The following is a 15,943-nucleotide window of genomic DNA, read 5'->3' on the forward strand; positions in this document are numbered from 1 at the left end:
TCGTTAATGATGTTTTTTATGTGTGTGTGTGTCCAACAGAGGAGTGTAATTTTTTCAACAAAAGAAGAGAAACCATTCGGATGATTTTATTGTGCTAAGTTATGTGTGTGTTTATTTAGCAACGCGTTCAAATTGTCTATTTTTAATTTGAGATAAAGCCATTATGATTTTATATTTATTTGGAAGAAATGTAGACATAAAAAACGAGACAGCATGTTTTTAATAAATACAGAATTTTTTGTTGTTGTTTTTTTTTTTGTGCCGATTCGACGAGTCGTATATTTTAAGCGTTTGACCCGACCATATTCACTCATCGCTAACGCAAGACCCTTGCCAAGGGGATCCACGTCATGTGACGCGTTATTTTTAAGCCAATTTAACGCGTTTTTTTATAGAGTAGGTGGCGAGTAATTACTTTAGTTATTATCTAAGTGGTATCAAATACCGGTACTTACCTTATGTTTTGGAAATATCTTCATTTCACCGTTTCAGATTGGTTTGTTCTAGAACGATTGCTTTAATTATACGAGTTCGGAGGTTGCTTTTGAAAACAAATGTTTCAATCGAATGAACGCTCGCGCGGTGTTAAAATGCGCATCTACGAAAACTTATAAATGCTGAATGATTAATTTTTCAATTTCTCTAACCCGTTTAGACACCTAGACATTGAGCTTTCTGCGTTTCTGAAAGCCACGAAAATATCACTTTAGAACACTATTTATTTATCTCAGAACCTTTCCATTCCGGAAACACAACCTGATGAAGTAGAGTTCAAAATCACTCTAGCAAGCTAGAAAATATCACTTTCGGAACCTTGAATATTGTGACCGAAACATTCCCAGCAGTAAACCCACTTCTTACAAATCAGCTGTGCCCGTGCGAGCTGGAAGTGTGTTCACTGCACCCGTAATGTCTCACTTTTAAAACGGCAAAGGTACTGTGCTCAGTCCTCTTATTGGTAGTAAACACTATGCTCGTGTGTGTAGACCACAGAAATGTCTAGAGCGCTGACAAAAGCACTTCAGGTGCACAAACCTAGCTCAGTAGGACGTTTTATTTGCACTAGAACTCTCACGCTTCTCGCGCACGTCAAACTTGCGTCATTATAACTGACATCCTGCTGCTTGCTGAAATGCTTAGCCAATGAAATGAAGAGTGACGAATCTACACACAAAACCTGCGTTGGGGAAACGAACATTGTGGTGTCTAGAAGGTCAGACACTTTTGCAATAAGAGTGATAAAGTAAATCGAACGGAATAAAAAACAACATGAAGGCCAGTTATGGCAGAGACCATACACAGATGCCGAAAAGGGTCTATTAAGTACAAAATCAATGGCGAACTTCTGAAACGCCCACTTGTAACTATTCCGCAAGCTCAATGCTGTAAAAAAATTGAATAGGTCCGACCTTGCTGGTTCATTAAAAAAAGATGGCGCTAATGTTTGACGATTCGTCTGCCAACCTTGAATCGCAAACAAAAAGCTTTTTACAAATTTTATGTGCGTTATGCGTAGCATGCATTTCTCTGCCGTTCAACAATTTTCACACGACGTTTCCGAAGACCATACATACACTTCGGGAGATAACAGAAACGGACGGACAGACATGTCCGTTTCTTTCTGTCCTCTCCCTAAATGTATGAATCGTATAACCAATCCGCTCATGCTGACTTTGAGTTCCAAATACTAACACCCTGTTCCTTGTTCTTATTTTTTTTGCCCTGAAGCCTCATCGACACACACTAAGGCACGCCATGGACTCCACGAACGGACCGTCGGCCCCACCGACGGCCACTTCCAACTGGACCTCCCAGCCGGCCAGCACCGAGAGCGCGGCATGCGACCTGCCGCCCCCGGTGCCCGAGGGCATGCAGGCCCTGATGTACATCATGTACATCGCCGTGTCCGTGGCGGCCATCGGCGGAAACGGCATCGTGTGCTACATTGTGCTCGCATACCAGCGCATGCGGACCGTGACAAACATGTTCATCATGAACCTGGCCATCGGGGATATCCTGATGGCGTCCCTCTGCATCCCGTTCACCTTCGTGTCCAATCTGCTGCTCGGCTACTGGCCCTTTGGCGGCGTCATGTGCGTGGTGGTGACGTACGCCCAGTGTGTCACTGTCTTCATCTCGGCCTACACGCTCATTGCCATATCGGTGGACCGGTACACGGCCATCGTGTACCCGCTTCGGCCGCGGATGACCAAGCTCCGCTCTAAGATCATAATCGGCGTCGTGTGGCTCGTGGCGCTGGTGACGCCGCTGCCGACGGCACTGGTGACGCAGCTGGTGCCGCACCCGTGCGCGAACCAGACGTACTACTGCCTGGAGCAGTGGGGCACCCCGGAGCAGACCACCTACTACAGCATGGCCCTGATGATCCTGCAGTACTTCTTCCCGCTGCTCGCGCTCATCTTCACGTACACCCGGATCGCGGTCGTGGTCTGGGGCAAGGAAACGCCCGGAGAGGCCCAAGACGAACGAGACCAGCGGATGGCGGCGTCGAAACGAAAGGTGAACTCTTTTTAGGCCACTATACGCGGCTTCCATGTGACGCCATCGCAACATGCTGTTGGTCATTCCTAGTTCTCCTGGCCAAGAAAAACAAATTCGGCTGTTTGAAGTGTATACTGCAGATGGTATTAAAGTCCGTTGCAACTCAAGAAAATAGGGCGAGGGTAAGACGGACCGGGGAGAAGGAAGCAGACGGAACGCTAAAGAGAAAAGGAGGTTTCCTCCTCACATTTCCAGCGTTCCGTCTGCTTCCTCCTCTTCGGCCCGTCTTGACCTCGCGCTACCTTCTTGAGTTGCAACAGACTACAGTCCGTGGCAGGTTAAGAATCCAGTAAAAAGTGCTTGTTGCCTTTTCCGAGCTTCGGTTGCGCGAACGGCGAAGTGTTACCAAAGGCAGAAAGGTGTCGGTCGAGGCGATGCATCTGAAGGGTACTTGACCCGACACCGACTGTGGATGCTATTCGCTTAGCAGCAAAGTCATCACTATGGCCGCTGGTGTCAATGTAAGTCACATATACGGCTTTGACTACCTATTATAATTACGACTGAAACACTTTTGGTGTTTGAAGCTGAGAGCACTTTACTTTTGTTTCGCTACACGAGTTGTTGTGTTGCTGCCGATGTCTGTGTTTGTGCTGTGGCAGCTGCTAAAACGGTGGCAAAGAAAGAATGCGCCGAAGTTGAAGGGGCTGAAGCGGTTAAAAGGCTGTAAACCCTGGGAACCGTGATGAGGGCGATGGGAAAACGTAATATATTTGTTGGGCTCAGCTAAGAATCGTGCAGAGCCATTAAGAGAAGTTTCTTTGTTTTGTTTGATATTGGGATGGGTACACTTATTTAGGAATATGCGGCAACCTATACGGATACATATTATCCACACAACTCCATACTATACCATTACTATACTATAATTTGGTAAGGCCAGAAATAATTCCCAAAGTATTAGACTAAAACTACCGTATTTTCCAGACTATAGTCCGCAGAGTTTACATGTCTAAAAGTTAAAATTTTAGGCTGTACGGACTATCTACGCGTGCGGACTATTCAGGAATGTTGTTTTCCAAAATCGTTTATTGTGACAAGACGTGACGGACTTTGTGAACGAAAGACTGTTAATGATGACATATGTATAATACAAGCATCTTTGTGGGCTAAGAAAGCAAACAGTTGTCTAGGTGTGTCGTGTATGAGAAGATCTTCGTGTCAACTACGCACCAGGTGCGGTCTATGCACGGCGTGCGGACTATGAACCGGGTGCAGACTATCCCCCCAAAAAAACTCTTATTTTTTACACCAAATTTGCTTCTGCGGGCTATGCACTGAGTGTGGACTACAGTCCGGAAAATACGGTAATTGAGGTCTTTGAACAAATACTAAAGTAAACTTTGTTTTGTTTTTTTCCTTTTTTACAAGTAGAAGTCTTCCGAACGAGAATTAGTCAGTTGTGTCTGCAGAATAATTTATATTTATGAAAGCGGTTTTGCGGCTAACATTTGTTTTTCGCGGTGTTTTATTTCAGAGCGCAGCTCTTAGGCGCCCGTTTCCGGCTTGAGCGGCGTCGCCATCGCCGTCGGCGTTACCGCGCGGTGCATAATGGGATATGTCCCCTAATGCACCGCGCGAGACCGTCGTGACGTCACTCGTGACGTCCCGTGTGACGTCACGAGGGTCCTCTGCGGTGCATTATGGGACATTTCCCATAATGCAACGCGTGGGGAGGAGGAGGACGGAGGAGGAGGGGGAGGAGGACAAGGGGAGGGGAGGAGGAGGTGGAGGACGAGGAGGGGGAGGAGGACGAATGGGAGGGGAGGAAGAGGGAGGGGGAAGGAGCTTGAAGGGTGAGGAGAGGAGGAGGGGAGGAGGAAAACGAGGAGGAGGAAGAGGAAGGAGGATAGGAGGGGGAGTAGCAGGGAAGATGAGGAGGTGAAGGGGAGGGCGGAGGAGCATACTCTCCCCCCAGTACCCTCCCCTCCTCCTCCTCAAGAGCTGCGCTCTAATTCGGCGTTACAAGGTGTTGTAAACGTCTTCCAGTTTTTCGTTAGAGAATGGACGAAAATACATGTTCCATTTCAGATAAAAACGAAATTTTAGAAAATCATACAAAAGAAGAGCACAAGCTAGGATGCTCTTTTTTACACTCAGATTTGCGTATGTCGACAGGCACTTTTGGTATTGGTTAGAGTGCTGAAGCTAAGTTGTAAAGTTATTAACATGCGCACAGAGCCTTGCGAGCAAACTAATAAGTTTTTTGCCCACAGGCGATAGTTTGGGTTAAAGGTCTATTGCTGAAAAAGCAAAAAGAACCAATGAACTAAGATCATGGCAAGCGGAGGCACCAAAATATTGTATACATTAAAAAAAAGTAATCTAAGAATAGGACATTGAAAATTGTCAGTACTGAAATTCATATAAGGATTTTTGCGTTCGTTCGAGATATGAAGCAAGCTGGAGTAAGTTCTCGTCGTTCCAAACATAAAGAATAAATCAAACCTTGTTTTTGAAGAAGAATCCACAGATTCTTATCGGATTTCTCGCGCCAAAGTCAATGAAAACAAAAACTGGCAGAAAACTTCCAGAGATTACTGTAAAGGACATTGTGCGACACTCACTTGACGTGAAGCAACCGGTCAAAGGTATTTGTCAGGATAAACCTTTTATTATTATTATTATTATTATTATTATTATTATTAATTTTCCGTTTAGCGAAGCAAGTCGATTGTTACAAGCATTCTCGGCTTTGACGACAAAATTGCTCCGTCAGCCAGGCTGGCGGATAGTGATGCAACAACTTTCGCAATTATGATTTTTTTGTGCCCAACTGCTCTCATGTGCAACGCGTGTTGCTCAAATTTATTTTTTATGCTTTGTAGTAAAACTGAATACGTACATTAAAAAAAAAATAAAGTCTGATGGCATTCTTTTGTAGCAACCCAAAACTCCATTCGTAATACCAGTTTTTAACGTCTAATGCTTTCTGGATTTGAGTTTTTTTTTCCCTTACGGTGACTCTGTACGTTTGAGAATGTGCTCTATTCTATACAGCGAATGACAACAAAGGAGAAGATAAAATAAATGCATTATATTTCCGGGTTTGTTTTCTTTGTGCATTGTCGTATAACTGAATATAAGTAAGTTCAAAAGATATGAGGTCTGATGGAATTTCTTTGTATGAACCGAAAGCTCCGTTCGTAATATCAATTTTCAACGTGTAATGCTTTCTGGAGTTTAGGATTTTCTTTACGTTGATTTTGTGCATTTGAAAACGTTCTCTATTCTATACAGCGAATGACGACGAAGGAGAAGATGAAATAAATGCATTAGACTTCCCATTCTTTTTTATCCTACCAGTTACAGGAAATGGGAAAGTTGAAGCACAAGATCAAGTGACACGAGATTAGATGCGAATACGACACTCTATTTCTAACTAAAGTCCCATTATAGGTTTTTAATTTATGATTTTCTTCGTGTTTTTCCAATCGCCTGGTATGTTAAAACAGGCTTATAACTTTCCGCAGGGTCGAGGATATCATAGTAAAATTATATCATCAATTCAAAATATCTATGAATCTCGATGGCGCCACAGCTCTGGTTTGGTAAAAAAACACCTTGAACCCCAAGTCAATTTGACATGCCTGTTTCTGAACTTTCCCCGACAACCCCTCAGCTTGAAATTTCCAATATTCAGCTTCCTCTTGATGGTCTTTTTTTTTTCATTGTGCATCACCTCACTATTCACTCGCACAGCTAAGTGGAAATTCGGAAGCAGAAACGGTGTGTACATTGCCTTCATCAGCGCTCTATGCGAACGTGCATTTGGCGCCAATAGCTTGTTTTATATTCCTAGAAAAGGCTGCCTCCGTGCTTATTCCCGTTCAGTAAAATTCTTCTGGTCTGCACCGTTTTCAACGGTCGCTAATATGGCGCGTTTTACTTGCTTTCCAAAGCCATGAATTCAAGCGTTCTGGGCTATGGGGTTTGCACACCTGGATATAGGCATATGTAAAGGGATATGGAAACGAAATGTTTGCACTAATTTCTTTGTTTAGACGTAGTCCATGTTGTGCAGCTTGCCCAGAAACACTAGTTTAGACTAATGTTTCTGGGCTGCCGATGTAAAATTAGAGAAAGTAATTTTAAAACGAATTGACAGGTTTCAAGATTGCGTCTGGTGGTGATCTGTAAAGCTCCGTTGTAATGCAGCCACCTCACGGGCTCAAAAACAGCGCCAGTTCGCGGCAGTATGACTCGCTCGTGGAGTTGCTCGGTTTTGAACGTGACTTGGCGGAGAACGCTGACGAGTTTACAACATCATCTAGGTTAAGGTTTCCACAGTGCTTCCGCAACATGCATCCCACGCCATCGAGATCGCCGTTCTTTGCAGACGATAGGTACGAGCTTGAGCTGAGCTAGAAAGGACCTCTCCTCCAATCTGCAGGGCATGAGGAACCGTGTAGCAACTTTGCGCTCTTTATTTCATTCCTAATCTTTTCAGCAAAGTCCATCTCACGGCTTCCTTTTCTTCTTTTTTTTTTTTTTTTTTTTTTGCGAAGGAAGTACATTTTTATAACAATGTAGAATTTTGCTACCCTGACTGTCACTTCCTTTTGACGAGTGGCACAACCTAAACAAGGCAATGTCGACGCCTACAGCTTCTCCAACACATGCCAGAAAAGATCCCCAAACACGAGGCTGTGGTTAGGTGAGCGTTTAACAGTCTTCTACACCTTTTTCACCGGGCAATAAAACCTGTTTGAGCGGTGGCGCAGGCAGCCTTCTTTAAAAGACCTTATTTCTCTTAGCAGAGTCTCAGGCAGCCAACACTCCAGGTCTTCGGGGTTACCAGTTAGTCTTTTTGGCATTCCCTGCATAATATTGCTTTCTCACTTTTTTGTGAACGTATCCACAGAGGTAGTAAATAATCATGTCCTGAACATCTGACTTGCGATAATCATGCTCCTTATGCTGGTCGCAGGGAAAGCTGATGCGATGCAACTTTTTGGAGAGCTTCGACACAACAGCTAACTTGAGCTCAGCTACAGCCTGAGCTTTCTGACCTAAGCTATCCTGGAGTGAAACTAGAACTGATTCGCATATTGCCACGCGCGTCTCCAGGCGAACGTACTGGACTTGTCCTTCAGAGCGTCAAGGATACTGCGGAGTCGGAGTGTCTTTCTTGTCGGGGAGGCGCCGTGGCTTAGCCGTTAGCTTGCGGCCTTCGTCGGACCATGCGGCGTAGCTCGACGTCGGTTCCTCCGGTGTCGTTGCGTTTATGGAAACTTGGTTGGACAGCCCGTTGGACTTCCTCGCGCACAACCGCGGCGATGTAGAGGGTTGCTGGACGACTAGCCGCTGGCAGCAACCTTCTGAGTTTCTCCCAGACGACGTCCCGGATAATTTCGCGGGTGTCCGGGGTAACAGGGTCGATTTTTCCGCTAAAAGGGTGGATTCAGCGATGCCTAGATGTCACTGGTAGTGGGAAGCGCGCGCTTGGAGGGCGCGCTCGATGTTTGTTGCTTCTGTGACGAAGGCTTCGACGGTGGTCTGCGGGTTACGGACGAGGCCCCCAAAGATATCGTCTCTCACACCGCGCATAAGGACCGGCAACTCTTGTCGTCCGCGGCTTGTGGATCGCCATGGCTGCTCAGGTGCAAGGCGTCTTCAACGAAGCTCGTGACGGTTTCGTTGGGGCCCTGCAGTCGGATACGAAGAAGGTCCCCTTCCTTTTCCCGTATGTTGAGTGGTGAATGACCGCAGCAACTCGCTCCTGCAGACATCCTACAACGTCAACGTTGGCTCGCGGTTCTCGAACCAACGATTAGCGGTGCCCTCTATTGCAAAATATAGGTTCTGCAGGCGCTGCTCTGGTGTCCAGTTGCTGTCTCCCGCCCTTTGGTCGTATTGGTCGAGCCATTCTTCAAAGTCCTTGTCAATCTCGCCGCGAAACGGTGCTGGTGTCATTGGCGCAAAGGGAGGTAAACAACGGGAGGGCCAACTGGTGCCTGCTGTGACTCGGTCCCCATTGACGGAGTCTTCGTCTTCCTCGGCTGCTCTGACAGTTGACCGAACTCCGAGGCTGGCCTTGGTTGCGGCGGCTGGCTCTGGCTTCGGGTTCGTCGACAGGAATTAACTTTCCTGGACTTGAAAAAGATCGAGCACTTTTAAGGGGTGCGCTTCACTGGCATGGAATGCGATACCCCGCACCTCCACTAAAATGTCACGAATGGCTGAACGAAACTGAACGTTTAAAGAGACGAAATTGTTTCCAATACCAGATAGGAGAAGGCTAGCTTCGCTAGCGTCGATGACGGCGTAACAGAAAGATTGAGCGCTGGGACGAGACTGGCGCCGTCTCGCCATGTGGAGACCCTCATGTACACGTGAGTGTTCCTAAAGTAATCGGCATAGAAGTTTCGGTGAGTAGAACATTCTAACCTCGAATAAGCAACATGGTTCTCAAAATTACCAGAACGCGACATTTCCAGAAAAAAGTGCCAGGACACCTAAGTATTTCTTATGAGTTGCGAATGCGAAAGCATGAATGTCATTCTTCTACTCCCTTAGTTCGTCTGCAGCGTAGTGGCGCGGATGGCGACGTTTCCTTGGCCGACGGCCGAGCACGCGCTCTGTGTGAAGTTGCCGCGCCGCAGCTGCACAGCCTCTCCGGAGTTTGCCCGTGCGGCGGTACCGTCAGGTCCGCACCGCCGCACTTCTGACCGGGCCGCTGCGTGCGCTGCGCCGCCAAGGAAAAGGCTTCTCTGGTTGCGTTTTTTGGAACTACGCCGCACGAGAGCCAATGGAAGCCTCGTTCCTTGATGACGCGCGCCAGCCAATGAAAGTCTATATATCAGAAATGGGCGTCACTTCGCTCCATTTGGACAGGAGAGTTTAGGTGCCGTTTTGCGCGGCTTCAAATCTGATGACGTCCGTTTGCTCCATGGGACAGTTAATACTTTCGCATCAATAACAGAAGGTCCTCTCGCTGCCAGAAATCAAACCGTGGCCCTTTGCGTGGGAGCCAACCACGCAAACCACTCCGCCACGGACGCGCTCGCCCGGAGACGCGCGTGGCATTTCTCGAAACAACCTATTCTATATTATACGGAAACCCCGGAAGTTTGAGCCAGGCATCAGAGCTTCCGAAGTCCGTTCATCTCTACGCCCGATCGTGCCGCGAAAGCCAACGACGCAAGAAATTACCCACGAAGCCCTCGGGACTTCTTCAACCGATTCCGCCACCAACTTCCCCGTTTCAACAGATCGGAATAGACTTGCTTGAACCGTTCCCACCATTGACGTAAGGGAACCGGTGTATAATCGTCGCCACAGATTATCTCACACAATACGCCGAAATCAAAGCCCTTCAGTCGGGAACTGCGGTTGAAATCGCAGGGTTTTTCATCGAGTCTACCGTTTTTAGTCACGGCGCTCCGGAGGTTTTGATTACAGGTGGCGTTTCCTCGTTTATGGCGCAGCTGACGCAAGAAATTCGCGCACCCCTCTCTATGTATGATCTCTATATACGTTGGCGTAGAGCCCGAGGCGTGGGACGATGTGTTGCCGTACGTACGTGCCCTTCATTTACAACAAGAAAGTCCAAAAAACCACCGGAGCTGGTGCGCGGCCAAGAGGTCACAACGATGTTCGACGCAACGCTACCGCACGACCCAGCACACGATGGAACCGATGACGCCCAGTTCATAGCCCAACGCCAGAGTCCGACTTCAGGACCAACAAGGCGTTGACGCTCGTCGGTGCAATTTTCGTCACCGCGACGTCCACTTCCAGCCCGGAGATTGGGTAGGGGTGTGGATACCAATTGGCCGCCGCGGTCTCAGAAAAAAAATCCTGAAACGGTACTTCGGACCCTACAAGGTACTTCGCCGACTCGGAGATCTCAACTACGAAGTGATCATCTGGACGGAACAAGAACATCATCACGCCGCAAACCAATACTTAAAGTCGTCCACGTCGTGATCCTCAAGCCGTAGTATACCCTCGATAAGACTGAACTGTGATCCCGTACGACGCTCGATGGGACCGTGTTTTGCATGCCTCCGTAGTTCCCCGTTCTTTTGTGTCTGCTTTGCTCTTTTTTTTATTCGTGCATTGAGACGATGCTTTTTCATAAAGGGGAACTAATTCTACGCGCCTCTCCGGACAAGCGCGTCCGTGGTCCGTTGAAAGGATGCCAGTACATCCAGTAGTGGAATCCTTATTTTTTCAACCTCATGGTGTGGCGCTTCCTGCTAAGCCCTGGCTTTAAGAGAAGATTCCCAATATGCTATTTTTTTTGTATTTTTGTACCCTGGTCGGTCGATTGTCTTTTGTGCAGGAAGCCAGAAACTGTAGAACATATTTCCCTCGATTGCTGGGACGCAGTGTTTTACTGTGACATTATGCAGCGTGTCCTAAAAAAAAATGAAAGACGTTTACAATCCCTGTAACGCCGAATTAGAGCGCAGTTCTTGAGGAGGAGGAGCGGAAACTACGGAGGAGAGGGTATGCCCCTCCTCCTCATCCGTGCTCTTCCCTTCTCCTCTCCTGCTTCCCTACCATTTAGCGTGGTTTTCGCTAAATTTAATGGATATTTGTCTTGTCAGTGACCAGAGGACAGTCACACGTATAGGCTGGATTTTCTCGTGACCCAGAAACTTGTGGCCCCGAGATAGTGTCGAGGAGATAAACTTTGTTTTGTGAATAGTCCGAATTTCGAAAGGAAAGAGAAGTTACCTCTCTTCAGTAGCTCTGACACTGCGCTCTGATCAAGCCTATAAATGAACTCTGCTCTGTTACGCCACGGCGCAGTGGTGGCGCTCAGGGCGCACTTCCGGTCTGTGGCGAACGTCACCATGCGGGACATGCATCCCTGTGTTGTTTTAGAAGAAACCATATAAAAACCTGCCTTCCCGTCAAAATGCCACGACTGCGGCTGTACCAAAAAACTCGGGAAAGGTTTGAAGGTCCGCTTTCATGTGTTTCCTGCCTGCTCAGTTCGTCCGAGAACGTGGATAGGGGCCGTGAAAAAGGAAAACCAGACGCCGCCGGACCACGAATGCTTGTGCGGGAAGCACTTTGGGTTGAATTCACGGGTACTTGTGGTCGTCAGATTTATGTGTTTTGTTCTAACATGAACGCGGGAAAACCGCCAAGTTGTAGGGACCACCTGCGGACTACTTTCAGTGCGTCTTCAACTTCAAAGGGCCGCCTGATCGTTCCAACTGTCGTCTGCTCTTTAAAACGTTTCTGATATTTGTCGTCTGTTCGTTCAAACGACAGCAGCCCGTAGACCAAATAGTGACCCGGTAATTGCGACAAAAAGTAAGTGCAGGTCTCACAAGACTTTTAAGTTTGAAGGTTGGTTGGGGTAAGTAGGTTAGATGCAAAGAGTAGATACAAGGAGATGTTGATAATTGTTACGTGGCCATCACCTACTTATGTCTGATCCACTTGGTCCGGCTCTGCTTGCGATTTTCAGTATCGACGTCGACCATCTCAGCTACGGTTTATGCTTTTGCAGCCTGAGCGAGGTCGTGACTGAAAATAGAGAGCAGAATCTCATCATACGAACAAGGCTTTAGCGTTCATACTGCGACGTGCACGCGGAATGAATCGTCGCATGTCACATTATTCATGCGACGTTTTGCGGTGTAGCGAGCCTCGTTAATTTCGCTGAAGCCGCTCAAGCAGTCAGACATTGCCAGGAAGACGTAGAATCAACAATTCAAGCGTCAAAAAGAGCACGGCGACTCACACCGACACCGACAACATCCCATTCCAATGTTTTTTTAACGGGCGACGGCGAGCTTCTTGCCCACATCCTATTGCGCATGCGCGGCGCCGGTGGTGCCCGATAGGGGCGCTCCGGTTTATTTGTAATCATGATTTGGTCTATAAATTATAACGACGCTCCTCTTTTTTCTTATATTTTTTTAGTAAAAAGGGGAGGGGGCTAGTGGGGGGGAGAGGGAGGAAGATCGAGTGACTTTCAAAATCTTTCGTTTTTCCGTTAAAATTTGATATGACAGACACTTTGCCTGCAAAAAAGCTTTGAATTTTTTTTTTCCAGGTCTATTTCAAAATACGGGGTTCAATCCTATGGTGGCTAAATTGTGAGACTACTACATTGAAAAGGGTTTTAAGTTTGTCATGAAATGATATCAGGTTGGAAGGTTCATGACTGCAGAAGCGTACTGGTCCTCGTGTGGCCCAAGTACACCCGCACAGACAGCCACCGATTCGGAAGCTTCTTAGTCGCAGTGAAATTGCGAAGATAAGAGGGGACTATTTCTTACATTCTTGCCTCCGCAAAGCTGGATTACGTAATTGTGGAATCGAAACTACCCGCTTGACGATAGTCAAGCGCGGCATATGGATTGGACATGAGAACTGCTTGAGCACTCGACTTCAGCTCGTAACAATCAATGCCTCCGTTGACGCTGGGACAGTCGCTCGTGTCCAACTACTGCGGTGATGAGAATAGCCGAACTCTAACAATGCCTGGAGCTGAGCACGCGTGTACTACTTTGCCAACCCCAGCGCGTGGCTATGATGAGAATAGCCGAACTCTAACAATGCCTGGAGCTGAGCACGCGTGTACTATTTTGCCAACCCCAGCGCGTGGCTATGATTAACATTGGTGGCATAGGATAGACTCCAGGCCACGCGGCCGCTTGTTCTGGTTCCGAGTTGAGGGGATGGTTCGAGCCCCACCCCTGCCCGTTTCGATCTGGATGAGCATCGTACCGGCATGCGGTCGTGTATCACTACTGCGTGATGCACGTTAAAGACCCCAGGCTAGCGGCTGTACCGCACTGGCTAAATTTCTCATCTACAGCTGGGAGACTCGTCGCCCCTGTGAGGCAGACCAAGTTCTAGGCTGTATAAACACACACACAACCCAATTTTTTTGAGGGGATGGACGATGCTTATATTTCTCGAATTTTTTGGGCGACTGCCATTAGCTAGAAAAAAAAACAAAAAACTAAGGCAAGTTTATTCGGTTATTAACGTTATAGAGTGATCTAAGTAGTATTTAGCAAAAGTAGATAAACCGTTTCATGTCCCCTTTAAGGCCACGGCCCCACTGAACGTGGCAGTTTAGGTACATTTTGGCAGGTCATTACTCTTCTTCTTTTGAATACTGTTTTTTGGGGATTGATGTCGTTCGAAAGGCAATGCAGTCCTCTTTCATTTGATATTCTGTATGTATTGGTTTATACTGTTTATGCGCATTTGCAGCGTTGCGAATATGATGGCGCGGACCCTCACTTGCTCCGCTGGTTCATATTTCATGAACGATCTATTAAAGATAACACAGTTCCAATAGGGCAGTTTTGTTAAAGTGATGTCTGAGCAGAATGCAACGAGATACTTTTTTGGTATTTGCACTAGTCTGTTTTGTTCATCTCTCCAAATGTTGCGCTAAAATTGTAATTTTTCAGCACAAATATGCTTTTATTGATATGCGCTAGGGCAATGAAATTAGCTAGAGATGTAGTGCTTATAATTGGTAATATGCAGAAAAAAAAACGTAATGTTGTGTAAATATATTTGTTTAGATATTCTATATCAAACGTAGCACTTTTTTCTGCTTCGAGTCATGGCGCTTTAAATGCCGCTGAGGAAAGAATTAAACTGTGATGAAATCTTTTATAGCATTTATAACAACAATGGTTGCCCAAGAAGTGGACAATGGCTTTTTGTCATTTTCAAAGTCGTAACGCTCCAGGAGCCCTTCAAACTTACCTGTTTTTGACGCATATCTTTTATGGACATCAAACAGATTCATTGGCATCTAATAACATTTATTGTATGGAATAGATATACATTGCGATGTATTAAATTTTCACAATGATCTTGCTTTGGTTTCTTGATTGGTGTAGAGCCTTGCTAATTTTAAGAACAATTAAAACTGTTTGGGTGTTTTGTTGCGCTACTTGCTGGATGGCAGACAGATTTCTAATGTTTAAGAAATTTTCAAGGACGGCGTTCGCGTTTGTATTATCATCAATATCCGTGTCCTTTTACCTTCACTTTTAGAAAATATATTGGAATATTTACTATCGACAAATGAATCGTTTGAGTACTGGGTCAAGTTAATAAAACTAAAATAAATAATTACACAAGCGCAGTGTGATATATTGTGTTCATTATTCGATATGTTTGAAATCAATAAGCAATAAAGACGAAAAGGGAGAGAATACACCCGAGTTCACTTCATGCCTAGAGCCAGTAAATTAGCTGCGCTTAGAGTATCGGCACTCCGTTTCCCCGACCTTGTCGTGGGCGCCGCCATTTTGGAACTTGTGCAGAGCAGACGCAACTGCCAATCATCATGATTTTAAAGTACGACTTCCGCGCCATTAGATTCGGTGTTAGGAAGCTGATGCAATATCGCTTTGCTCTGACGCGGACTGTTTAAACATGTGTGGAGGACGGAAAAGCGTTTCCTGAGATTTTAGATAAAGCTTCAAATAACTGGCAACCATAATTTTAAGCCACAGTATGGCCATGTGTCGTTACTCTGAAGCGTATGACATTATTCATGCACTTGTTGAAGGAGTTTGTAATACCTAAAAAGGCCATGACGCAAGCCCCATGGGTTCTACAAGCCACCACCTTTTGACGCCTGCCTCTTCCTCATTGTTCCCGCTAGTGCCACTAGTTCCCGCGAACTTCCTTTTTCCTGACTGAAACTGAAACTAAATATGAATAATACACTAATAGACCCTTATTATAACTTATTTAGTTATAACCAGCTACACATAATGAGAGGAGGAAGCGGCCGGGTAGGAGAAACGCGGGTTTTATGTGCGACCGTTCTAATGTCTCAGAAGAGACAACACGCGAGCTTGCGCTGATTTCAAAAAGACGATCCAAAGAAAAGAGGCGGCACGCTGTATTCTTTGTGATTGTGCGTCTAATTTATATGCAAGTATATTTGAAGATCAACGATGGACGTCGATCGCCTCGAAGTAATGTAACGTAGTAACATTATATAAATAATAAACATAATGAAGGACTGAACGGCTCAATTTTTCAATTCTTGGATTGTAATATGGCGGTATCCTATATTGTACTTTTTGTTGATGAAGAGCAGTGTGAGGTGACGAGGTAATGATTAAATTATGAGGCTCTGTAAGGACCACGATATTAGTGGGTGTCGAACCACAACGCACTGTGTGAGACTTGTTTCAAGTATCGTGCACACAAAGACTTTTCTTCACCCGCAACAAAATATGGTAGAATCAATGAGGATGCTGCTTTACAACTGTACGTGGAACAGGAAAACTGCATTGTGCGAAAGTGTGCTTTACTCATTATTATGAAGGACGGATTCCTAGCAGCATCCCCTGATGGACTGCTTGGAATAAATAGCCTCGTTGAGGTGAAGTGTCCCCGTTCCAAAAGATTCTTAAAGCCT

The 15,943-nt window shown here is 46.1% G+C and overlaps 1 protein-coding gene across 2 annotated transcripts in view; it reads left to right on the forward strand.

Annotated features, from left to right (window-relative positions):
* The first annotated feature begins 1,731 nt into the window (after positions 1-1,731).
* LOC8032994 (RYamide receptor) overlaps positions 1,732-15,943 on the forward strand; it is a 147,054-nt gene continuing 132,842 nt past the window's right edge. For both annotated transcript variants that reach the window (XM_040219598.3, XM_040219599.1), the window contains exon 1: positions 1,732-2,520. In XM_040219598.3, the coding sequence (XP_040075532.1) occupies positions 1,756-2,520 (765 nt within the window). In that variant the 5' untranslated portion in view covers positions 1,732-1,755. The remainder of the gene's footprint in view (positions 2,521-15,943) is intronic.

Source organism: Ixodes scapularis, unplaced genomic scaffold (genome assembly GCF_016920785.2).
Source record: "Ixodes scapularis isolate PalLabHiFi unplaced genomic scaffold, ASM1692078v2 PGA_scaffold3__209_contigs__length_174095766, whole genome shotgun sequence".
Taxonomy (NCBI): Eukaryota; Metazoa; Arthropoda; class Arachnida; order Ixodida; family Ixodidae; genus Ixodes; species Ixodes scapularis.